This window comes from Trichosurus vulpecula, chromosome 5 (assembly GCF_011100635.1).
Source record: "Trichosurus vulpecula isolate mTriVul1 chromosome 5, mTriVul1.pri, whole genome shotgun sequence".
In the NCBI taxonomy this organism is placed as follows: domain Eukaryota; kingdom Metazoa; phylum Chordata; class Mammalia; order Diprotodontia; family Phalangeridae; genus Trichosurus; species Trichosurus vulpecula.
Window position 1 is genome coordinate 69105550 of NC_050577.1, and position 26592 is coordinate 69132141.

The 26592-nt window shown below is 40.0% G+C and overlaps 1 protein-coding gene across 1 annotated transcript; it reads right to left on the reverse strand.

Annotated features, from left to right (window-relative positions):
• Positions 1–1899: 1899 nt before the first annotated feature.
• MAP3K8 (mitogen-activated protein kinase kinase kinase 8) lies at positions 1900–25871 on the reverse strand. Its single transcript, XM_036760963.1, has 8 exons — positions 25802–25871; positions 19290–19649; positions 13067–13234; positions 11108–11369; positions 9387–9493; positions 4991–5143; positions 3811–4054; positions 1900–2959 (listed from the first exon to the last, which is right to left on the reverse strand). The coding sequence occupies exons 2-8, from the start codon at positions 19623–19625 to the stop codon at positions 2826–2828; spliced, it is 1404 nt and encodes a 467-aa protein (XP_036616858.1). The 5' UTR covers positions 19626–19649; positions 25802–25871; the 3' UTR covers positions 1900–2825.
• Between the last annotated feature and the right edge of the window lie 721 nt (positions 25872–26592).

Here is a 26592-nt window from a genome sequence, read left to right on the forward strand (position 1 = left end):
AGCTCAGCACTTTCCCTGTGACTAAAAGTCTTAGGGAGTTGCTTGGAACCTTGAGAAGTTAAGTGACTTGTCCAAGGTCACACAGCTAGTATGTGTGAAGAGTTGGGACTTGAACACAGGTCATCCTGACCCTATAGCCAGTTCTCTATTATACCATGCCACAAATCCTAGAGTTAACACATGTCACATCAAGAAGGTACTTTAGGATTAAGCTGCATCATGGTACAGATAAAGCAATTGAGGCTCTAGGAGTCAGAGAGAGTCTTAATTCCTTACATTTTTATTAAAATTTTACTTGTCTGAAACAAAATTTTTTTTGCAGATCCTAGGCTTATTATCAGTTGATACAGCCCAAGAAAATATAGCCTTTCCTTCCAGGAAGGGTCTCTCCTTAGAGGGTACAATTTGTTGACTTCTTCCTGGAGAGAAGCTGCCTCCACAAGCAAAGTCAGGCTCCTAATACAGCTTTCACCTACATGAGAATATAGGGAACGTTGTTTTAACACGTAATTGGGGGAGGATAAAATATTATTTAAAAAAAAGAATATAGGCAATGTAAGTAACTCCATAGACTTGCAGGCACACACTTGCGGGTAAGAAGACAACCAGCACTATTTGATTGTGCTTCCTTGGATGTCAATATTCCAACCTTGGCCAAAGAGAGATTGGATTCATAATTCCTTTCATTCCTTGACATTGGAATTTCAGTCTTCTGGTCCACTCTCTGTTTCCAGACAAAGGTGTCTGTGGGGTGGGGAGGAGAGATGGTTGGCCTTGTGATTTGGTTGATTCTAAAAGTCTTGAAGGCTGAGTAATAATAGACACGTATAGGGTTAAGAAAATTAATTTTGCTACTGTTAATCTTTTTTCCCTTGGAAGAGATTAGTGGGCCTTACCTAAGTGATTTGGCTCCGAACATTGTGATGTTAAGTTTTAAGATAGAGCTGGGGGGAAAGCGAGGGGGATCCTTTTAACACGAAATTGCATGGAATAAAAACCATGGAGTCTAAAATTCATTCATGTTTTCTGCTCATCCACTGAGCATTTCAGTAATAGCTATTAATGAAGCTGCCCTTCAATGATACTTCACTGCCAAAAATTGTTACCAAAGGTGAAATTTTATAGGACACAGAAGTGTTCCAAAACTGATTCTCTCCCTACAATGCTTTAGCAAAGGTGAGCCAAGATCCTTTGCTCTTCTTGGTCTACCCTAGGGGGCTTTTCTTCTCTCTCTTAGGGCATTTTCCTGTTTAGCAATATAACCCAGAAATCATATTCCCCACCCCCAAGCATAGAGGGCTTTCCAGTCCTAGGTTTTCCTTTCTTGTGCTGGAACTGGGCCCTAGCATGACCAGGAAAGGTCTATATCTGTGGTATCATTGTCTCCTTGGTCACTTTCACTGCCAACCTGTGCTGAAGGGATTGGAACTTCCTTAACTCTCTTCCTTATCCTGGTCAATTTTAAGAGATTTTGTTCCTCTTTCTTCTCCCTCCCCCTGCGCCACTTCCTCCCCTCTACTCCTCCCCAAGGATTTACTGAAATCATAGCCAGTGCTAGATTTATTCTAGCCTTATATATCTTACAGAGAAATAATAGAGATATCTAATGAAGCTTTGACCTCAAAAACAGAACTCTTAAAGACTAGTACTATCCCTTTGTGCATAACAGATATTCTCAAAGTTATTTAGGGGGCAGGGTGTTTCCAGAATTGATTTGATTCAACAGCTTTCATTATAATCTGATGCTTGATCTTAATTTGAGTTTTTAAAAGATAGGTTAGTGTCTTGTACCTCCAAATGAATGTTGGGGAAAGAATAGAATAGTTTCAAGGGAAGAACAGGCATCAAAAGGTATGAGAAAAAACAATCATGATTAAAAAGAAAACCACATGCCATCACTAAAACAAAATATGGAATTTATTCAATGATTTGACCAGTCCACATTGGGCAAAATACTGTTTCAACTGCATTACCCAAAAACACATTTTAATAATATTCTTAAATATTTTATAATGTCAAAAGTAGAGGATTGTTCCTTAAAGCATTTGATATATACAACATACACAGTATGCTCTCTCGAAACTCAAATGCTCAAAGCATTTCAGCATTACAGAGGTTTCAGTTTTTCCTAGAAGTTCACTCATTCATCCCATTGGATGTACAGAATTATGTGGTTTACACAGTTTTGCCCACATCCAAAACGTTGTGTTTTAAATGTATAAAGCATAGCATGTACAATAAGAATTGTTTCCATAGGAACATAACTGGACTTGTCATCAGTGACAGATATCTAGGGATACATTCAATTAGCCATTCCAATACACTGGCCGAGCTTATTGGTGGTTAAAACAGTACTCCAGGCTGTTATCACCCCTCAAAAAAGTCAATTCGATTTTTGCCAGAATCTAACATCAATAGCTCAAGGAAATACTGTTTAAAAACAATAACCATTCTCCAATAAATGAAGATTTCTTATCCAACTTAGAAACAAAAGCAGAATTTCTACATCAATATATTCTTATAATTGTCCAAAACTGAAAATACCAAAGTGCACAGTAGATGGAACCAATCACCAGAAAGTCATTCTTCTAAACTTCTCAACTTTCTTATTTGGGGTTTATCATCAGAAATATGAGAACATTTCTTCTTAATTTGCACCAGTCTAGTTTCAAAGATTAACTGAACATGGGCGACATAGAGCCCATACGATCCAGCCTAAAGACCTGTGGTACCACAAACTACAGGGTCACTATGTAGAGTCATCACTAAATCTCCTAGGAGGAGATAAAGACCGAACCCTAACTTGGAGCAGATGATGCTGGCTGTCAGCCATATTCTAACGTGGGAGGCCCCCGGACGATATTGAAATAGCCAGCCAGGGCTCCGAGGTCAATATAGAGAGATCGTTGCCTCTTCAACGCTTCAGACTCTTCTGTGCTCCCAGTGCATGAAGAGGAATCTGTGAAGACAACAATTGGGGGACTATAAATTTGCCATCCAGAACAGATTTGATGGACATTTAGCCAATAAACACAATCACTTGGGACTGAGAAGTCTTTTAAAAATCTGATTTTACTTCAAAAGCTTATGCTTGAGTATTTTTCCTCAATTGTCCATCTCAGATGAAACAGACCAAACAGCAGTTAAGAAAGCAAATGACTATGTCATGGTATAGAGGAACCCAACATCCAGATACTTCTTAAAAGAGCAGCAGGGGGAAAAGGCCAGAGAAAGTCCATGGGACTTTTACTACACATGGGGACAGAGCATGAATCTCAATAGCTTTTAATAAAAAATAGAATACTTTCTAAATTGGGAAGTTCTCTGTCAGGGGAAAAGATTTTTTAGGAAAAGATGAGAAATGCCATTTGAATTCAAACTCAGCTTTGTATCCATAGGCCACTTAGGATATTATCCAATGGGTTAGGACTTAGGCTTAAGGACATTTGCTGTGAAAGCCTATAATGATACTTTACCAAGAGCCAAACTATTATGGCTCATTAACTTAAAATGAACAAGTGAATTATCTGTTGCATGAAGTCAGAAACCACTCAAGACAGGACTGGAATATCCAGATATATGAACCATCCCACAGTGACCAATTTGATGCCCATCTACCATGGATGCACATCATGGTTTTCTAGTAAATTGATTCTCAATGAGAAAAAAAAAATCTGTTTCTAAAATCCTAGCTATGGTAACAGTAGTTCATGATTTACTTTTATTCCATAAACTTAAAAGAAAGAAATCTGGAAGGGTCAGAAGAAAAGAAAGCTTGGAGGCAGTGCACTCGTGAGAGATCAATCATACCTGTAATGTTCTCAGGCAACTCCAAATCCTTTCTCGTTATTCTTTTCCTCTCAAAAAGGGCCGAATCCAGACTCTGACAACGTGGCTGGTCCTCTCGGGGAGGGTTTAGGGCCTCGTGTTTTAGTAGGTCTGCTGCAGTCGGACGATGGTTTGGGTTCCTTTCCAGTGCTGCTTCTATCAGCTCTCTCATGCCCGGGCTAGAGTCCTGAGCAATGTCTTCCAAAGGGGGTGCTTGCTTGTGAATCTAACAACAAACCAAATTTTTAATGTACACAGAATAGATTGGGGGGTTAATGGGGTGTGGAAATAGTCTCATGAGAGAAAATGTCTTAGGGATAAGCTACCGGAAATTACATTCTTCCTGTCACCAATCCCCTCTCCAACAAAAACTACAACAAATATCAGTCCCCAAGAGCATGGGTTTCAATTCAAACACTGGATTCATCATCTAAAAGCACTGAATTTAGAAAGGGGGGACCTCATTTCTGTGCTCTCTCCACAAAAGAGCTGTGGCCTCAGCTTATCTCTGCTGCTCTAGCAAAGGCTCAGCACTGCACTATTCTCCTTTGAGTACGGAGGGTGGTATTACCTCACCCAGATCCCAGGCTGTCAAAAGGATCAAAAGGCTAAGCTCTGTTTCACTTAGCACAGGGCTTCATAATTTTTTCTGGGTTATAAACCTCTTTTGTGATGTGGTGAAGCCTAAGAGCCCTTCTCAGAAAAATAAAAATGCTAGTTTCTATATTTATAATTAAAGGAAATGCCGAATTTCAGTTATAGGTTGGTGAAAATAAGGTTGTCATTTTTTTTCCCCATCCAAGTTCATGGACCTCCTGAAATCTTATGTCCCCTTGTTCCCAAGTAAAGAACCCCCAACTCAAAGAGTTCAAAGTGTAAATCTCTGGCATGGAGACTCATGTCATTTCAAGGTTCCTGCCAAATACTTTAATTTTGTGAGATAAAAAGAAATGATCTTTCACGGATGGCAGATTCAGACCCAAGAGGCCCTTCCCTTTTATATCATTTATTTCTATTATTCATTTCCTTGAACATAGGAAGCATTTGTGGCTCTTAACACCATTTCAACACTCTATGAGAACCTGGGAGCTTGTCTGAGCGGGAGTTTTCCAAGCCAGGCTGAACCACCCCTCCCATGGCTGGTTTGATGGCCCATACTTACTATGTAAAGGTAGGAGGGGTAGGCAGAACGAGGGTAGCGTTTCACCCAGGGAGGAGTACCCGTCTGCATGTGGATGAGGGTGGCCCCCAAGCTGTAGATATCAGCTTTTGTTGAATGGCCTCTGCAGAGAATCACTTCTGGGCTCATATAAATCTGGAAAAAAAAGGGGAGGTAGAGAATCAGCCTGGTGTTCCCTCATTTGGCTGTTTTAGTATTTATTTTCCTGCTCCACTTCTGGGAATTCCCCGGCCTTATCATTTCTATCAAACTTTCTACCTTCTGCAAAAGAGACAATGCTTGCTTCTTCTAGCTAAGGAAAATAAGAGACACACTTTATTCAGGAGCCAGGCAACCTTGGCTGGAGGGAGTAAACTAACCTGACAAAGAATGCCTTTCAGCCATATGCTGAAGGTGCTACAGATTCGGTCATGAAGAGACCTGATGCCAAGCAAACTGTGAAGGATTTCCATCTTGCTATAAGCAACAACCTACTGCACTTAATGGTTTTCTTAATGAGTTGAAGGGCTTTTTGTTTTTTATTTAATTTTTTGAAGACTTGGTCCAGCTTACCCTGCTACTTTTCCCACTTGGGTTGGTTTAGCACTCCTTAAACATCCTCCCCACCTCCATCATGTCTGGGGGCTCACCATAGTAATATTGAATTTTTATTATTAATTACACAATTAATAATATTAATACAGAGCCAGTAGACTCAGCCCACTGCAGCTCAGAACTCCTGAACTTAAGAGATCTGCCAGTCTCAGCCTACAAGATAAAGCACTGATTACAGGTAAACTGTACTACCACAGCATGCTTACTGGAAAGGTTTTTTTAAATTAAAATGTGAGTTGCTTTTTTTATTTAAAGTGGTTAACACACAAATCATTCTTAGCCCAAAGCCTAACATTAAATAATAGCTTTTTGATTACTCACACAGGGGTATGAATGCTCCAAAAATTAGATAATCATCAAATCATTTCTACTTGGCTTGAAAATGTGTTTTTTATACTTACATCTGAATGTAAATGTGTCTAATGTTCTGGGAATTAATTTAATTCTAGTTCAAGAAGAATGACCTAACTCAACTGTTTCCTGGGGCCCAGACACTGGGGTGAAGACAGTCTTCTTGGAGGGCACAAATTCTTGGAGGGCACAAATTAGATTCTACGTGATTCTAAATAATCTGGAGCAAGTACTGGTGAATTAATGGCTTTGTTTTTCAAAGAGTTTCCACATCCTTGAAAAAACGAACTTGAATGTGTAGGATGATTTTCAGTAACAAAGCCAAATTGTCTGGAACTGGGGATCTTAGTGAGATTCTACAGATTTCAGGAGATCCGTGAACTTGGATGGAAAAAAAAATGTGTATCATTATTTTCACTAATTTTCCATTTCCTTTGTAAATCCTATGTATTTCACTTTAGGCATTTAAAAACATTTCTCTGAAAGGAGCTCCATAGGCTTCCCAAGATTGCCAAAGGGTTCCATGACACACAAAAAGTTAAGAACCTGCGGTCTTATAGTTGAGCCTTATCACACTTTAATGATGGCTTAGTGAATACACTGTTGGTATAAGAGATTCACTGTACTCAAGGCTGAAGTCTTGCCTGGGAGCTAGGAGGTTTGACCTCTAGCAATGGCTCTATCTCTGGCTGTGAGACCTCTGAGAATCTCTCTGGGCCTTGGTTGGCTCATCAGTAAAATGATGAGGCTGAATCAGAGAGAAACTACTGGAAGATCCCTTCCAGGGTAAAAAAAGTCTTATTCATTGTCAGGATTCTTTAAAGTAAATTCTTTCATTTTCTGTGTTTTGGGAACTGAGAAGTTGTGTATGCAAAAGGAAAAGGACAAATAGATGCTACCTCTAAACCACAGTGAGCCTGTATTCCTTGGGTACTCTTCTGGGCCCTCCATGTTATGGTCCACAGAAGGTGGGTGTTTTGTTTTGTTTTGTTTTTTAATGATCCAATGGCTAGAAGCCAACCTTGACTGAATTCTCATGTAGGCTCTGTTGTGCAATTACACACAGCAAACTTGTATTAGCAACCTACTACCTAATTGTGTGCTAGGCTAGATGCAGGGGGATAAAGACAATCAGCAGCCATCCTTGGACTCAATGGGGCTTACTGGCCAGAGGAAAGGATAATTGTTGGCATTCATTGACTAATTTAAGGCTTACAAAAGACATCGCATACACGTTACTTTATTTCATGCTCACAACTCCTCTTTACAAATGAGAGAATGGAGCTAATTTAGCAAGGTTCAGTGACCGCCATGGTCACACTAGTCAATGTCTGCAGTAGGTTGCACACCCACCCAGTGATTTCACAAATAAAGGTACTCAACGCTCCTTCTACTATACCACTCCATTCTGCCTCTCCCCCACACTAAAACAGTTATAAACATCAGCAACTCTCTATTTCCTCTAGGATAAAGATAAGGTGAAAGTTTTAGACTCTTCCCAACTTGGCCCCAATTTATCTGTTCAGCCTCATTTTATATTACTTTCCCACCTATACTCTGATCCAGCATAACTGGCCTGTTTCTCATAAATAGTACTTCATTTGCTAATCTGCATTTATTTGTATTTATTTTCTTAATATTTATTCTGTAAATTTTATATATATATATATATATGTTATTCTCTTCCCCATTAGGATGTAAACTTCTTGAGAGTATGGACTGTTTCATTCTTTGTCATTGGCATCCCTAGCAAAATACACAGTGCCTGGCACATGACAGAGGTATAGCAAATGTTCATTGATTAATTAATTTATCCACCACATAGGTTAAAATTAAATAAAAGGAAAATGGTTTTAACCAAAAATAGAATGAATCTTCAGGAAGAAAAAGGTAGGATGGTTTCAAAGTAATCATCCTAATGCTGATTAATTTCTCTCATATGTTTTAACTTCTGATTTTTCCCAGTTTTTTTTTCACTAAAATGCAATGTTACTGACCAGAGATAGTCTTTCTTCAACTTCAGACTTTCCCTCCAGAATCAAAATTTGACAACTCTAGTTTTGATACTCCCAAGATATAGACTAGCTCTGGCATTTGGAGCTACAAAAGCTTCATGAAGTTCTCTTGCACCCCATTCTAGCCAGTCCATAAGAAGCAATTTACTGTTGCAGAAAAAATAGATCATCTAAATGCTATCTAGTGGTAGAACATTACATTGCTGGATTTCTAACTCAGACAGGCATGCTGTCTTTTTCACAGAAGATTCCCAGAAAAGTCTGGTTTTTTCCTCCAACATTGCAAAATACTTAATTTAATCACACTACTGGGGAGAAGTAGTAGGAGCAGGGGGAGTGAGATATAGAGATTTTTCCTACGTTTAATACCATAGCTAGTTTAGTTTTTTTTTTTTTTTTAACAAATCCAGGGGGGAGAAAAAGTTATAATGCTTCACCTTTTTAATCTAAAAACAAGATATCCTGAAGCATTTTCCAAAGATTTGGCCAGCATCAGACAGTGAGCATCAGTCAGAAGCAGGGGTTGAACATAGGTCTCCATGACTTTAAAGATAACTCTCTATCCACTGGGCCATATTGCCGTTCATATTAGGTTGTAAAGAAAAAAAAACTTACATGAGGCCAAGAACCTACAAGTCTCCTTCTCTTCTGGCTCACAGACATCCAGGCACAAGTTCAAAGACTAAATAGTTTAAAAATACTCCCTTGGGGTCCAGCATAATGGTGCATACTTGTAATGTACACTATTAGGCGAGGCTCATGCTAGGGGATTGCTTGAGTTTGCAGTAGGCTAAAAGCCCATGAGATATATGCGCTTTAAATCTGCCACCCACATGGCAAGCTGCCAAGGAGCCTCAGGCTGATGAAATCAGGATGGACCATTCCACCTCAGAACGGAGAGTCAAAACTTTCATGCCAATGAGCCATGGGGTGAGTGGCCACTACACTTCCAGCCCAGGAGAGACTCAGGTGCCAAAAATAATAAAATAAAATTTTAAAAAATCTCTCCTTACAAAATGGAAGGAGGAGAGAGAGAAAGGCATCTCACCCAGTAGATACTCAAAAATGGTTAAAACCTATTAGCAATTTACTAATGACAAATCTAAGCTCCGTAGGATATGAAAAACCCTGAGGACATGTCTCCTTTCATTTCAGGAAATTCTGTTCCTTTTTGCTTCATGGAAACCTTAAATATTATTGCTATTTTGTTTTTGGTTCAGATGTGCTCAATATTCACTATTTAAATTAAATCCATCCATAATCATACATTTATTTTAAGGAAAACTAGTGATATTACCAGCTTACAGAGCATTACTTCACAGGCTTTTCCTTCCCTTTTACCCTCTCTGAGGGATTCTAGAATCTTTGCCAAAAAATCTCAGAAAAACAAAGTATTTTCTCAGATATGTAATAATTACCTCTGTTCCCCGAAGATCCTTAGGAAAATAGATCTCTTCTGTCATTTTAACACTCAGGCCAAAATCTACCAACACAGCCTTTGTTGACATGAAAACAATGTTGCTGGCTGTAGCAGAAAAAAAATACTTTTCTTAGTCTAAAAATGTACATGTATGTTATGATACAATACACAAAGAAAAAGATATCATATAGCAAACAATAGCATGACCATCTGGTATAGTTTTCAGAAAAACACAAGTGGAACAAAAGATTCCGATTCTAAGCATTGGAGGAGCTCAATATGTACGTAAATGACCAACACACGCCCACAAAGCCTTCAGGGACCCAAGCTTCAAATTCTCAGACCCAAAATGTGGACCCGAATGTGTCACATTGTGACTAGATCATTTTTCTGAAACAGGAAACAACAATCCCAACTCTGACCCTAGAAAACCTGAGCCTGCAATGGAGCCCCATGCATGTACCAAGATTCATACTGGTTCTTTCAGATTTGCTGATTAATGTTGCTAGGAAATTTCAAGGATTCATGACGTCGCCCATGAGTCTATTTCCTTTACTAATACAGATTACAAAATGGTCTGCCTTAACAGATTATATTCATGAGGTTTGAGTTGTTACAGCCAGAAAAATGCCTGCACTCAGTGGCAAGCCCTCCAGTGATGAGTTAGATTGGGCCGTGGACAAGATCACCTGTTTTGGGGTCCACACTCCTAAACCTTGCCAGAGCTTGTGCTTCACTGGCATAGTTTTTGGGAATCCAGGGTCACCTCCATACCACAATGGGGTACTAGAGTAGAAAATATGAGTTCTATCTAGTTCTAGATATTACTAGGAGAGTTTCAAACATTTACTGTATTTGTTTTACATGGCCCCAAAGAAGAGATATGGGAAGATGCCTCTCTCGACTCCCCTGCAGATGAGAGATCTACAAGGGTAAATTAAGACACAGATTTTCAGATGTTTTTTTTCTGATGTATCAAATCAGTTTTTCTCATTCTTTCCTCCTCCTCCAATTTTTCTTTCTAAAAATCCTTTGTCATATGTGATGGCTCTTTAGGGATGGAAGAGTGGGAGGAATACAGGGGAAACGGCCATATAAAAACAAAAGATAGCAATACTTTTTTTAAAAAAATAAAATTTGTTGAGGTGGGGTGGTAGAGAGGACATGCCTTTTAAGGACATTTAATGACTTAAAGAGTAGTGGAACAGTGGCACTTATTAGGCTGAGACAGGGTGATCTGCTTTATAGGGTCTTGTTAAATTTCTAAGTCAGTGCCATGGCATTTTTTTTTTCAATATGTAAGAGCTTCATGGAGGAAAGGAGGAAAAAAATTGACAGCAGCATATCTATTACTGCCACCAGCTCTCAGAGAAGATGCTACCCCTACCTTTAAGGGACTTAGAAATTTAGGGATGAAAAACCATTTGTCACCTGTCAGGGTATTATGGGACCAACCCACCACATGGTAATATATTAAGCAAGGCAACAAGAGGCAGGGACAGACTAGAAATGAGGAAGATGAGGGCCAAGTCTGGCCTCTGGACACATATTAGCCATGCAACTTTAGGCACATTATTTAATACTTGAAGATTATAAACAGCAGAATTGCTTCCAATAGGCAATGGCAAAAGGGATTTTGTTGCTCAAATGAAACCCCAGATCCAGTTCTACCTATCCCCACCCAGGTCCCCTCCCAAAAGACTCCAAGACACAACTTACGTTTAATATCATGGTGTATTACTTTCTTTGAGTGAAGAAAATCAAGTCCCTTCAGGACATGCTTTGTGACCCAAATAATTTCGAATTCTCTCATAGGTCCACAACTCTCCAACTTCTCCATAACAGATCCCCCCTCGCCTGCTTCCATAAAGAGGTGGATGGTTTCACCCCACAAAACAGCACCATATAATTCTGCAATATTTTCATGATGGAAGCAGGCCTGAATTTCAACATCCGATGGCTTGAATTGATCTACAGGGATCTAAACGACAAAAAAAGAAGGCAGATTAAGGACAGTATAATACTAATTCCTTGACTTCTTACAATGGGGATCTAGCAGAGAATCAATAGAGATAAATGAGGTAGCCAAAAGGATATATTTAGATGGCAAGTGCAACAGGACAAATAATTATTATTATAATTATAACCATAATGACTAAGCCATAGGCTAGCCTCTACAGAGCCAGACTGGAAAAACCACATAATGCCATGCAGCTAAGTCACACTTCCCACGAGTGATGGGTCATTATTGTTTATCCCTCCCACCCCTGAAAAAGTGAATGAGTGGTCACCCCCACAGCAAATCAGACGTGCTGACTGCCCTCTAGGACCCTCTGTGAAATTACATAAAGTCTGAAGGAAAGTGTTTGCTTCAGGTAACACCGACCTACCCTGTAGGTCAGGACTACACACACACACACACACACACACACACACACACGTAATCCTGCCTTTGAATATATATGGACACATATGCTGTGTAAGTTTTTACCTAGACTGTAATCTTTTATGATCAAGTATTTGGGTACTCCAACCAAGGAGGGTTTTTTCTTCTGTGTCACAAAAGTATATTTTAATTCGTGGGCCCAGAACAAGAAATATTACTATTAGATTTGGAAAAGGGCAGCAAATCTAGGGTTCTATTTTTAGTGTAACAAGGGGATCTAAATCAATTGCTTGCCATATACTTTATTAAGTATTAATGACCTCATCTTTGAGGCCATTTCCTCAAACACTTAAAACATGTACCCACAAAGAAAACAAATCCACGATGCTAAATACCTACACTTTCTTCAATGAAAGTTAAGTGTTGGGCTCTCAAATGCTAGCAGAATTAGACAATCTTTCACTGGCTTTTCAGAATGATGTGAAGATGTGTCCTATATAATGGGGTAGCCAATAAACTCCAATCATTGGTGTTTTATGGTGACATTCTTCTCAACACACAGAGAACTCAACGAGGCCAACCACATTAATTTCATATCTTAGCACAAGTTGCAAACTTATATTATGTACAAATTATATGTCTGTATTTATAAAAGTGTGTGTATACATATATACACACATATACACACACATATATATGCATGTATTATATAAAATTCAATCTATAACATAGATTAAAAGCATTAGACAAAGAGCAAAGATAAAAATATAGACAACAGTCCCACTATTAAGCAATCTCGTGTACATTCATCCTTTTTAAGTTATCTACTTCTTAGATGGGCCTAAGTTTTGAGAAGTCCTACAAACTGAAGAAAACAATCTAGAAAGCTCATTCTTCCAGCCTCTGATTCTTTCCATGCCTAGTTCTCTACCACTTCTCATCTCAGAAAGAGGAAGAAGGAGTTTGTAGGCTCAGAGTCATAGAGTCAACCACAACTTGTAATTGTCCTACACCTCAGCATGAAGCTGTGGGTAAACAAGTGACATCCCAGCTCTGGGCTAGCTGCAGGTCCTTTCTTTTTGTCACAGTTAGACGCATACAGACTCCGAATCTGCAAGAATTTAGGTAGCGACTGAAACAGTGAATCAAGTGAATACAGATGTTTTTAAGTGGGTCATCTCATAGATGGGATCCAGCCAAAGGAACTACAATCCAGGGAAAATATTTGAAATATGCAAAGGGGGAAAAATGTGAATGGGAAGGAGTATTTTTTTTTTGCTATAAATACATACCAGTTTACATGCCATTCTTTTTTTTGTCCTCCTATCTTGTGCTAAGTATACTTTTCCAAAAGCTCCCCGGGGAATGAAATCAGAGCCAATATTCCTGTAAGTCAGTTTCCATGGAAAAAGAAAAACATCAGCATCGATCTGGTACCTTCCATTTTGAGGGGTGATGATCTGTTAAATGATTTAAAAAAAGGCAATCTCAATTAAAAAGGTCCTTTTGGATACATGTTACAATGTACTGTATTTCTGAAGAGACGCCACTGACCATGAGTGATCACCATGACACACTGTACACAGAAAGCTATATTTAGAACCATTGACAAGGCAAAAGAAGCATGTGAAAACTCATTCCTGGTGAAACCTGCTCAAATTTCCGTGTAGCAATGAGTAAGCTCTTTAAATTGCAACCTATAAAATTATTTTCACCATGGAACACTACTGCCATATCATGCCAATTGGCTGAAAACAATGACTGCATAAACAGATCTGCAGGTTGATTTGTTTCTAAGTAGAATATGATAACCTGTTAGTATACATAGCTATTACTCACACATGACGCACACCTCAGAGATTAACTAATGGTCACGAAGCATTCTAAAAACAGTAGGTCAAGGAGAGACTGAACCATTTTAAGAAAGGCACTACCTAAAGAATGTAATAAAACAGCAATCACACAAAAATATACCCAAAGCGTGGTTTCTGCATAGGCTGTCTCCAACCCTCGGGGACATGAAAGAAGATAGCCATTTCTTCACTAACACTGGGAACCAAATTTGAGAGTTAAAATCAAATTGTAATAGGCTGCACATGATGCCTTCAGTAAAATGGCCTAAATACATGCCCACTCTTCCCAAAAATCAACTCTGCCACAATTTTTTCCAACTGTAATGAATCAAAACATTATTAAATAGGAGATCATTATTTTTCAAAATGACATTTGGATTATCTAGCTCCAGTATAGGAAAGACTGTAGATGGGAGAGGGGGAAAAGGGCGTGTGACTGATAGTCCTAAAAAGCTAATGATTAAGAGAGGGAGAATGAGAATTTGAATATATTTCACTATGTCTCACATTCTCACGACTTTGGCCTTCTCTTTGGGTACACTATTTAAAACAGATGAGACCAAACAATTAACTTTAGCTGAAGTTCTCCAAACAATGCATCTACTAGGGCAGAGAATAAGTCTAACAGTATAGAAATCAACATCTATTGAGCACCTACTGTGTGCAAAACTTTGGATTAGGCCACTATTGGGGTTAAGAAGCATAAGATACAACCTTGGCCTTTTGGCAAAACCAGATCTATGTTATGAAACAGTATCTCGGAGCTGGCAGGAATTTTAAGAAACTACTGAATACCATACTAGGAAAACAGTAAGTGATTGATTTGATTTATTTTATCTTAAGCCTTTAGACAGAACAATTCTTGCCACCTCTACTGGAGGTGTAGTTTTCCTGTTCTTAAAAAATTAATAATAATAATAATGATGATAATGGAACTTCCATAAGCTCCTTCAGTAAATGAATTCAATTTTTAACAATCTTCTCTATTGGGAAAACACTACTTCTATCTCTCCTAAATCCTCATGCTCTAATTTAACCCATCTCCTCTTATTCCATCCAAAGAAACAGAGAACAAGTAGCTACCACCCTCTAAATAAGAATCCTTTACTTAAAGTATCAACATCAAAATATATTTACTAGTGGCCTAACTTTATCAGGCACTGAGCACAGGTCTGCCTTCTCCTCTCCTGGATGAATAATCCAAATTCCTTTAATTTCTGGTGGCCAGTTCCCATGTTTCTTTAGCCTTGGAGCCAACAATTAATCTCAACTTTCTGTGATAATTATGGTTGGATGTTCTTAATACAGTGCTAATATGCTAGTCCTAGCTGGTTATTTTTTTTCTGTGAAACTCATCTTCCCTTGCCATATTTGCATATGGTCAGTTCTCCCAATTTGAATTTAATTTCTTTTGTTATCTCCTCCATAGTACTCTTTCCCACACATGACCATTATGAAAGTTCAGGCTATTTGCTTCTGACCACTTCTCCAACTTACCAAGAGCACTCATAAGGTTGTGAAAAACACATCCACTTTGAATTAATGCATATTTGAAGCATTTTCCTTCCAGATCTCTGACATACATACTAAATTCCAGATTCAGGATTAACTTTTGAAGATGACTTTGGATATCATCTCCACCAAAAACTTGGAGAAAAAACTGAATTAAAAACCTTGGTTGGTTATCTATATACTACATACTTATCTAGGTCAGGGGTGTCCGATTCAGTCACTGTTCGTGTCATGACATGTTAATAACATCTGCCATTTAGAGAGCATCTTAAAGTATACAGAACTGATTTCTCTTTATTCTCTCACTTGAATTTCATAAGAGCCCCATGAGTTAGGTTCCAAAAATAGGATTATGCCCTTTTTACAGAAGAGAAAAATGAGACTTGGAAAGGATAAGTAGTTTGCCTATGGTCAGAGGGCTAGTATCTGGGCAGCTAGATGATACAGTGGATAAAGCACTGGGCTTGGAACCAGGAAGATTCCTCTTCATGAGTTCGAATCTGGCCTCAGACACTCACTAGCTGTGTGACCCTGGGCAAGTCACTTAACTCTGCCTCAGTTTCCTCATCTGTAAAATTCAATGGAGAAGGAAATGGCAAACCACTCCAGTATCTTTGATAAGAAAATTCCAAATGGGGTCATGAAGAGTCAGAAGTGACTAAGACAACTGAACAACACCACCACCACCAGGGCCAGTATGTTTCAGAGGCAAGATCTGAACTAAGGCCATGGCGTTCACAATGTCATGCTATCTCTCTGATATAAATAACTATAATATTAATCTTTGTTTCTCTTCACAAAGACTTAATAATCAGAAAATACATGCCTTGGACCAAAGAGTCCATGGGTAGCAATGTCTAATCTACAAAATCGCAAGCATCCAGTCTTCTGTTTTAGATGACATCACCATAGTTTGCTATGCTGGAGTATGTGAAGAGTAAGAATCAAAAACCTTATTAACATAAACATATGTTCCAGAAATTATACTTGCCCTCCATCTACAGAGTTGTGATGATTAAAGGAGATATTCTGAAGCAATCTGTGACCCATAACATCCTAAACAAGTGCCAGCTATCATTATTATTATGTCATCACCACCGTCACTACTGCTGCCACCACTACCACCATCACCATCAACAGGTCTGGCACTTGCATGAAATCATGCTAGAGTAATCTATTTAGAATCAGTTTATCACAAAGTCCTATTGGGTATCAGGCCACTCCACTCCTAATAACTATTTTAGTGACAACAACAATGACACGTTTAGAACTATACTACCTACTCTTCTGTTGCCGTAACCTTCTATTTGTAATCATGATCTTTACAGGCCTGGAAAACAATTTTTTTTAGAAGTCTGTACTTCTATACCTTCCAAGGTCCTGATCCATAGCCTTCCCCTAAAGCACTGCCAAAAACATTGGAGCTACTTGGAGTTTTCCCCCCACTTCCAAAACCCTCTGCATGTTCTTTAAAATGAGAACTGAGTCTGGAGTGACTTCTGTCACTTCTTTTGGAAGACTAAATTTTGCCATCTGAACCTGCCATTAACTTACTGGACACCTCTTCTACACTAGGCATTGCACAAGGGTCTTAGGACAGGAGAAGAAGAATCCAAAGATGAACAAGACAGTGTTGTCTTCTCTCCCTTCAGGCAGCTTATAATCCAGTAGGGAGAAGAGACAAGCCCACAAATAACTAATATGACGTAGAATATCATCCACGCTGTAACAGGAGTCTAAGCCAGTTAGGTTCTAAGGGTAAGAAGAGTAGAGGGGCACTTGGAAAGGGCAGATCAGATGTGGTTCTGAAGAGGAGGCTGGTGGGTCCCAGAAGGTTTTGTGAAGGAGGTGGCATTCAGGTTGGGCCCATAAGAATGGAAAAAGCTTTGACAGGCAGAGATATCATCCTCCCTGTTCTAGGTGGAAGGAAATGAATGGTATGAACCAAGTAAAGAGATAAGAAAAGTACAGGATGTATTCAAGGAACACCAAATAGTCCATCTTGGCTAAAAACATGAGTTAGTGGTAGGAAAATAGTCGGAAACAAAAATGGAAATGGAGACTGAAGCCAGCACATGGAACTCTTTTGTGCATAAGAAGATGTATACATATAATTATAATATGTACATCTCACTGCAGATATATAGATCATTTTGGCCTTCGAGATGACTAGCTGGACATTTAATAACAGGCTACTACTTAATCCTCACCTCTCACCTGGTTGCACTACTTTGGGCCTTCTAACTTCTATCCCTTCCTGCCACTTCCTAGCTTCCTTTTGTGTGGTGTGCTTTCCCCACTAGACTGTAAACTTCTATGGGCAGGGATGATCTTTTTTCATATCCGAATCCCCAGCATTTAGCACAGTAGGTAGCCTACAGTAGGTGCTTAATAATGATCGATCATGACATTATACATAGTTCAAGATATTTTCCAGAGGAAATTAACATCCAAAAAGAAGTGAAGGCACCCAAGAGGAAGGCACTCTACCCAATCTGCTATTCAGCAGAGTTCACAATGGCCATTACTTTATCAAGCAAAGCAAACACCAACTGTAGAGATTTCTATTGAACAATATCAGATTACAGCTGAACACAGCCAGCTTCCAGCAAAGACAAACCATCCCACCACCCAGTTGAACCAAGCGAGAATACTGTTTTTACCTAAGTGAAGGTAGGATAGTAGTCATTCAAAAAAAAAAGAAAAAATCATTAAGTACAGATTTTTGGCATGGGTCTCCTCCAAGTTACTTACTTCGGGATTAAGGGATATGACATAAAAGTCTTCACTTTCAATAAGTGTTATTTATAAGTTGCTGCTTCCTACTCTCAGTACTGTGTGGGCAGTTGTTTCTAAATTAGGTTAGATTCTGGTGATGCCTAACCCCACCTCGCAAACACTAAGGCCATTAATACAACACGGGCACACCTGAGCACGCCACATGATCTTCTGTTGGAACAACAACTTGTCGCCACGATGTTTTAGATTATTTGAATTCTAGAGATGACTAGCAAACACAATATCCATGGCTCACTCACACTCTGCCAATTAAAAAGGATGAGCTTGTGATTAGATAGTTGCAGGCTGTAGCTTCCAAGTTGTATGGTTGCAAGGACTGACTCGAATTACTGGTAAAATTCCAATGACTTGAGGAACCTCACTCAATCCTCCCCTCCCCCCAAACGACTGAGATGAAGAAGAAGCTTGGTTTCCACAAAGTAAAAGTTAGGTACGGTTGTTATTTCTTTTTTTTTTGTTTGTTTGTTTTTGCAGGGGGGGAAGGAAGGGCAATTGGGATTAAGTGACTTGCCCAAGGTCACACAGCCAGTAAGTGTGTCAAGTGTCTGAGACTGGATTTGAACTCAGGTCTTCTTGACTCCAGGGCCAGTGCTCTACTCACTGCACCACCTAGGTGCCCTGTACAGTTGTTATTTCTATTTTAGAATAAGAATACTTCTTTCAGAAGAATTCTTACTATCCTTTTGCCTAAACTACATGAAAAGAGAGGAGCTTTTGTTATGAGGCCCCTCATTCAGAATACACAGATTGGACACCAATAGAAATTTTAAAATATTTTTATAAATTTTACTTTTTAATAAAAAATGTATATAAATTTTTTAAATGCATTTCATTAATATAGAAATTTTTAATATTTAAAGACAGGTAATATGGTATAGGGGTTAAAAGGCATCCTGACTTGGAGTGAGGAAAGATCTGAGGTGTAATACTAGCTTCAACACTTATTAGTTGTAAGACCATGGACAAGTCATGTGACTCCTGAGCCTCTGCTTCATTATCTGTAAACTAGAGATAATTAATACTCATATTACCCCCTTCAGAAAGTTGTTGCAGGGAAAGAATTTTGTATGTAGGTTTTGGGGATACCCTGTAGAACTGTGAGTTGCAATTACTGCTTTTCAGCTGCATTCAGTAAAAATCAAAAGTGAAATCTTAAAAGATTTTGTATTGAGCCTTTAACTTCAGGGTGATTCTTATCACATTTGTGGGTGTTGTGAAAGCTGGCCACAGTTTAACTACTCTTAGGCTACACTGGTCTACTTGCTACCTTCTCTCCACTGAGTGGCAAGATTAGCAATAATACAAATGCAAAAATCATGAAAAGCAAAAACTTGGCAGGTCATTTGCTTACTGTATTTAGTAGAATTCCAGATTCCTGCGGCCTGCATCCACAATAATGCTTTGTGGCATTGGAAACGCGATTCGCAAAAGCAAGCAAGTCCTCCACCGTTCCATACTTGACAGACGATGGCAAAGAAACCTCCTGACCACTAAGTAAAAGTGATTCTGCACGCTCTTCATTCTGATTAGTGTCCTGGCCCATCTTGACAAGGCTGTGTTCATAAACTGCAGGTTCTCCACTTGGGTAGAGATTTTCCATCATGTCTATGACTTCAGACATGTTCAGGTTTTCAATTAACAAGTCAATTTCTTCTTTATCATCACTTCCCGTGCTCATATACTCCATTACTGTTGAGTTTTCTAAATCAACCTGCAAAATCAAAGGACAATTATTGGTAAGTATAAATCAGCACCGAAACAGAGGAAAGAAAAAGGCTGAAAAGACTCAATATTTACATCTTTATGTGTGTAAGTCAAAGATTTTCTTGTATGCTGTCAATGTTACCATTAACTCTGCTTAGCAGGAAGAAAAATAATGTAAGTCTTCAGCCAGAGGGGTAAAATTATTTATTTTTAAGTCTTTAGCCAGAGGGGTAAATTCTTATTTAAGTATAAAATTGTTGGTAATATGGTTTGTCTTTAAGCTCCTTGGTTTTAAGTTAGAGAAAAAATAACATTTTGCATTATGGCATTGTACATTTATCCCCTTGAGGAATTATAGGAAAGAAAATTGGGAAGCAAGGTCAAATTCAAGAGCATCAGCTTCTATGGCACAGATCATTTGAAATAAAGACAGCCTACAGTGTAGGATAAGGCTTTTGATTAAGGGGATTTGTTCTGGGAAGTTTGGATTCATTAAAGGACCACATATGGCCTTGGGGCCTCAGGTGCCCTACCCCGGGGCCCTACACCAACATTTAGGGCAGTTAGGTGGCACCATGGAGCACAGAGCTCTGGGCCCGGAATCAGGAGCTCATTCATCTTCAGGAGTTGAAATCTGGCCTCAGACATTTATTAATTGTGTGTCCCAGAACAAGGTTTACAGTAATTTAAGCTCAGAATCCATACCACAGGTGCATAATAAATAATTTTTTGCAACTTCAGCAGTTTTAGTTTATTTCTGGACACAAATTCCTTAAATCTAAGAAACACAAGTGGCACAAATTCATTAACTTCAGTAACCATTAAAAAAGTCTAGTTCAATTTAACAAACCTGGTAGAAGCTTAAAAAAAAACTAATGTGTAGATGATAAAAGCACTAGATAGAGAAAAAGCATAGATCAGAAAGAAAATCACCTACAGTCACAGGCAAGTACTTGTATATACAATGCATGGGCACACATATCAATATAAACGTGTATATATATAAACGATAATCATATTATGCAGAAAATATGAAAGTACAAAAACAACCAAATATATTTTTCCTCCTTGCAGTCTTCTGGAAATTTATTTCCTTCTAAACTACTCACACAATGGAAAGCGGAACATTTCTCCATTGGCATAGAATATTCAAAGCCCAACTGGTAGAACCTGAAACAAAACCCAGTAGAACCATGGAAAGCTCAACGGAAAGGAAAAATGAGAAGATATAGCTTTGAAATCAAAACCTTGCAGTTTACCTAAAACCAAATCAAGGAGGTCCAAAGGTCAGAAGTTCTATCGGCCCAACATAATTCTAGTTTTGAGCCAAACACCTTTCCTTGGCTCTCACTCCTGAAAAAACGCCACCACCACCATTCTCCCCACAAGAATCTCTATATACAAAATCTGCACATCATAAAACAGCTTTCCATTAGTTAACTTGGCAAATGAAAGTCACCCTCTGGAGCCAGTCTGTATGCAAATAATTTGGGTTACATTCTTTGGGAGCTTGTCAGATGAAATTTCTATTTCTGGGAATATTTCTGGATCTAAATGAATAGATATATTAAAAGAGCTAATTGGGAAAAGGATTATAGTTTAAGATTCTAGTTCTGCTAATGTCTGCAAGTCTGGAAACATGCCGCTTAACCAGTGAACTAGGCTTTTTTTTAACCTCTCTTCACCAAAAACATATACTTCCACTGTATTTGGATGCTACTATGGAAGGGGATGTTGTTTAAAAGGTTGCTGCAAGCAGCAGTAATAAGAACAGTAAACGATTACAACATTAGTAATTCAAAAGTGAAATATTGCTTAGCTCTTAAAATGAAATTAACCAACACTTAATTATAGTATCATTTTTTTTTGAGGCAGTCAGGGTTAAGTGACTTGCCCAGGGTCACACAGCTATTAGTCTGTAGCTATAGTCTGAGGTTGGATTCAAACTAAGGTCCTCCTGATTCCAGGGTCTGTGGTCTATCTACTGCACCACCTAGCTGTCTCGAGTTATACTATCATATACATCAGGTGCAACATCTGGGAATTTTCAAAAGAAAAGGACATAAAAGGGAAGGGAATGAATTTAAAGTACTCAGTACCAGGGAACAGTTTGTCAATTCAAAAAGGAGTAGAAGGGATATTTTCTTTCCAGAGGAAACATAGCCTCATGGATAGAAACTTGGGTTCAAAAGACCTGGGTTCAAGTTCAATCTCAGGCATATACTGGCTTTGGGACTATGAAATGACAACCTCACAATGCTCTAGACCAGTGGTGTTCAACTCTAATAGAAATTGAGGCCACTAATCTGTACATACAGCATTTTGGGCCATATATTAATTTAGTTTTAAAACACAGTATTATCTGTATTTTATAGTATTTTTATTTTGTTAAATATTTCCCAATGACTTCTGGCTGCAGTTTGGAGTGTTGTGGTCTGGGGACCCCTTGTGCACCAAAGTCCTTTCAAAGGGTCAGAACTATCTTCATAATAATAGGCATTTTTATTATGGTAAATATCAATAAATACAACTCACATAAACAAAAGTGGGGGGAGGACACCTTCAATTTTTAAGAATGTAAGAGGGTCAATGGATCAAAACATTTGAGAACATCCTATACTAATGAAATTAAAAGTCTAATTCCTATCCCTATCCTATATTTTCTCTTGCTGGAATAACTAAGGGGCAATAACTGGGCAATAGGACCTGGAAGATCGGCAATGACCTTTAGTTCAAACCATGCCTTCCTGAAAGGATAATACCTCCCCACCCTGCATAAATACACAAATATTTAAGGATCTTGTAACCATCAATTGCCAAACAGTATTCTGCTAAGGTGATAAAGATCACAACCTTCTCCTCCGGCAAACTGGTACTTCAGATCATAATTCTGAGACTACAGTCCACAGTGATAGGCTGTGAATAGATGACTTGAATCATATAGCTGCCTTAGGTTCTGGATACATTTCACCTCAGGTGCTTCTCTGAAAAATGTTGATGTGGCCACCAGCCCCCAGCTACCACAGAAATCATATTTTTTTTAAAGTATGAAGTACTTGAGCTGTCATATGAAAACAATCTACCACTACAGTAGAGCACAGCTAATATGTCCTTATGGCTTTTGTGTAAAGAAGTATGATTGTGAAAAAAGACAATCTTGCTATGGATACTGTTGGCATTTGGGAAGAGTTAATCAATTCTCTCATTCTCACATTATCTTAATTCATCTTCTAGATTGTGGGTTGCAGAGTAGGAGCCAGTCTCCATTGGAGGAGGGAGTTCCCTACAGGGATGAAGTCACAGATGCAGTTTAAAAAATAAAGCTCCCCAAAATCTTAATTTCAGATTGCAGGTCTCAGTAAAGCTAAACAATTTTAGGGCCCAACATTAAATCTTTTGATCAGGCTCACCTCTTAAGTTATTCTGGTGTACTCTTGAGACAATCTGCAGGAATTTAAAAAGCATGCCTTTCACACTGGCATCAGCTGAGCAAACTGTAAACTCTGTGGAATTTTCCCCTGCTTCCTCTCTGGAGTCATGTGAACTCATGGACTTTTTTTTTTTTTAAGAAACATATTTGATTAGTAAGTCAATAAGCACTCCCCAGCCAACAGGATACTAAGTACAGTTACTTTTGTTACAACTTCTGTTTTTCAAGCCTGAATTGTATAAGAAGAAACTGCAACTAACTGTTCGATGAAACCAAAGCAGTACCCATGCCCTGTTGGCTACATTCCTCTCACTGACATACCAGCAACATGGCCCTAAGAACAACTTATTGTCTTAATACTTCTACAGATGCAGCTGAAGTTTTCTGAGTTGCTTTTTTAGTTGAATGGACAATATACTGATAGCTTCTGAGCTAGTCTCAAGAATACATGGTAGTGCAGGTACCATTAAAATTCTGTATTAGAGAAGAGCAAAGTGAGATTCAGAAAGCTAAGACAACTAGGACAGAATGAGAGCAGGCAGCTACAGAAAGAGCCAATTAATTGCAAAGTTGTGCTAGCATAGCAATCAAGACTTTTTAGCATATGTAAGCCAAAGGCAATGCCTCCCCTCTACAGAGCTCTAGGACCTTGGTGACAAAAACAAAGCAACAAAAAAAAAACCCCTTGCAAAACTTTACACCTGGAAGAGTCATTTGCCTCCAGTTATCAAGCGAAAGCCCTAGCAGAGGTAACCAACACAATGTTCTAGGTTAATTTCAGTTAAACTGACAGCAAAAGTGGTGTCAGAAGTCCTGACTTCCAGTCCCTACTTTGCAACTGGCCAGCTGTCACCTAAGGTTGATGCCCTTATTTACAACTTACTTCTCTAGAGCCTTAAGGATTACTTTCCTCACAGCAATCCCTTATGGTAGGATAGTTAAGTAGAAGTATTATAACCATGGTTTATATTTGAGGAAGCAGAGGCTCACAAAGTCTCACATAGTAAGTGTGTACTCTCTTAGGAACACTGGTCCCCCGACTTCAGTCTTTCAGTCCCCCGGCCCAGTACTTTCACACCTTGGTGTATTCTTATCAGTAAAAAACAAGAGAAAATAATATTAATCTATTTACCTCAAAGTCCTGGAGAGGCAAGAGATCCATTATTTGGTGAAAACTACAGCCCCCTAAAAATATAAGGTACCAAGCATCTGCAAGAATCTTGTTGTGAGATGTAGGTTGCAAGAATCCTGATAGAGGAGGTGGCAATTAATGTAAGAACCCTTCACTAGTTAGTATTAAACAGTTTCCGGGAGGAAAGGAGGAAAAAATAAAAAGTTTTACTTGGTGGTCAATTACTCCAGGGGCAAAGATTTCTTGCTTTAATATGTAAATAAAAGATGTACCCTTTCTCACAGGTAAACCGCAGTCCCAACAGCACTTCTAATCTCTTAATAGAGACCTTTCAGAATAAAGCCTAAGGATGATGTATTTTAATCGGGCTGAAGCACTGCATTAGTTAATCATAAAAAAGCCGAAAGATCTAAACCGAAGAGAAAAACTGGTTTAAGGTCATCAAGCAGTAACCAAAGAAAACCTTAGGATGAGATAATCTATTTGGCCCATATGGGTTACTCAAAGTAATGGTATGTAAAGCTGATGTATTTTTAGTTTCAAGGAACAGCCCCTTATTTTGGTTCAAACCACCCACTCTCCAAGACGAAAATTAGCAAGAGTTTACATCACTTCACACAGGCTCGATTGGCCTCTACCCTCTCCCTTCCACACTCCCTTTTGAAAAATCCCAACCAGCAACTTGAAGCACAGCCTTCAACACTTTCAGGTTGAGCCTGTCACTTTGAGCCCGCGAGGTCTGGATGCTGGGTCTCACGGTGGCAGAAAAATGACAGCAAGCACCTTCAATGAAGTTTTTCCCTCTCTGGTTGATATAGCCTTCCTAGTCCAAAAGCCCAATCTTGACTCTATGACGCAAAAGCCCTTTAGAAAATACTCGGAGCGACTGAGTCGGATTCTCCAAAGCCCCAAACTCCCTCCTCCTTTCCCATCCAACCTGCCGTCCCCCGCCCCCAGCCTTGCCTCCCCAGTTCTTGTTACTTTATTAAAATTATCAGTCCCTCGAGGACCTGCAGTTTTGGAAAAATTCTTAGGATGAGGCCAACAAGATCCATTGGGTTTTTCTGTTAGTATATAGTTATGTCTTAAATGATATTTTAAAGGGGTGCAGAGAGCAGTCGGGGCCGGATGCTGCAGGTTCTGGTCTGGGTCGCACTCACCTGGGTCCGAGCTCCCTGAGCTTCCCAGCGGCTGTGGGAGGGAGGTGGGGCGTCAATCCCACCTCTCCCGGGCACAGCCCAGACCTGCACTACCAACCTGGAGCAAGTCTTGCGGACAGCAGGGATCCGGGAGAGAGAAGGCAGGGGGCGGGGTCGAAAGACTGCCACCAGTTAAGAGTTTCGCAAGGTGCTTTCCAGCGGGATCTCGTAGCATCCCGACCCGGTCCGAAAGGAAGGAAATTCGGCAGCAGCGGCTGGTTAGCAGATCCAGCTAGCCCCCACCCCAGGAGTTCCCCTCCTCTTCCCGGCAGCCAGGCGGAGAAACCCAGGGACAGAGAAAAGGGGCGCCGCCAAAAAAAAATAAAAAAGTCCTGTCCCCACTGCCCCCGAGTCCCCCAGCGTCCGCGTGAAGCCGCAGCTCAGTGCTTCTCTCCTACCTGGAGCCCCGGTGCAGCCCCGCGGGCGGGCAGCTGGACCTCTCCAGGGGTAGCGCTCCACCGCTCGCGCGCAGCCAGAGTGCGGCTCCAGCCAGGGCGAGCGCACGCCGAGCCGCCGTCTCTCCGGAAAGGTTCGACGTGAACGAGAAGGGGGCGGAGCAAGAGCCCAGAGCGGCGGAGAGCGCCAGGGTGCGGGCCCTGGCTCTCCGCCCCAGCAAAAGCGAACTGGTGGCTGCTAAGCGCCGAGACGCAGCCAGCTCCTTGACTCACGGCGTCTGAGCCCGGCGACGGGTGGCGCTGCGGAGAAGACCAGTAGACACCGCCCCCTCCTCTTTGGTGTTTTCCATTTCCCCTTTCTCTGTGTAATCAGAAAGAGGTGGCCCCGGTGGAAGGGGAAGCCTGCGTACTGGAGGTGGGAAATTCCTCCTCCCCTCTAGGTGCCAAGGCCTTAAACACACCCGAGAAGAGTTGGGGGCGGGGCCAGGGGCAGGACTTAGGGCCCAGGGAAACCAGAGAGGAGAAAGGCGAGACTAGTTGAGGGGCACCAAGTACTCTACTGGGGAATTCCCAAATTATTCTGGAAGGCAGCTTCGAGACAGGAAGCAGCTCCCCGCAGCTCCCAGCTGTAGTGGCCCACGGACTGCCACCTCCCCTCAAAAAAACCAAAAAACCAAAAACTCCGCTGCGGATTTGGATCTTTTCTCCAAGTGCGTGCTTGAGAAGAGAAAGGGTGTGTATTCCTCCCACCTCGCCCGGCCAAAGCGTTTGGAGGAGGCTCTATTATTCGAAGA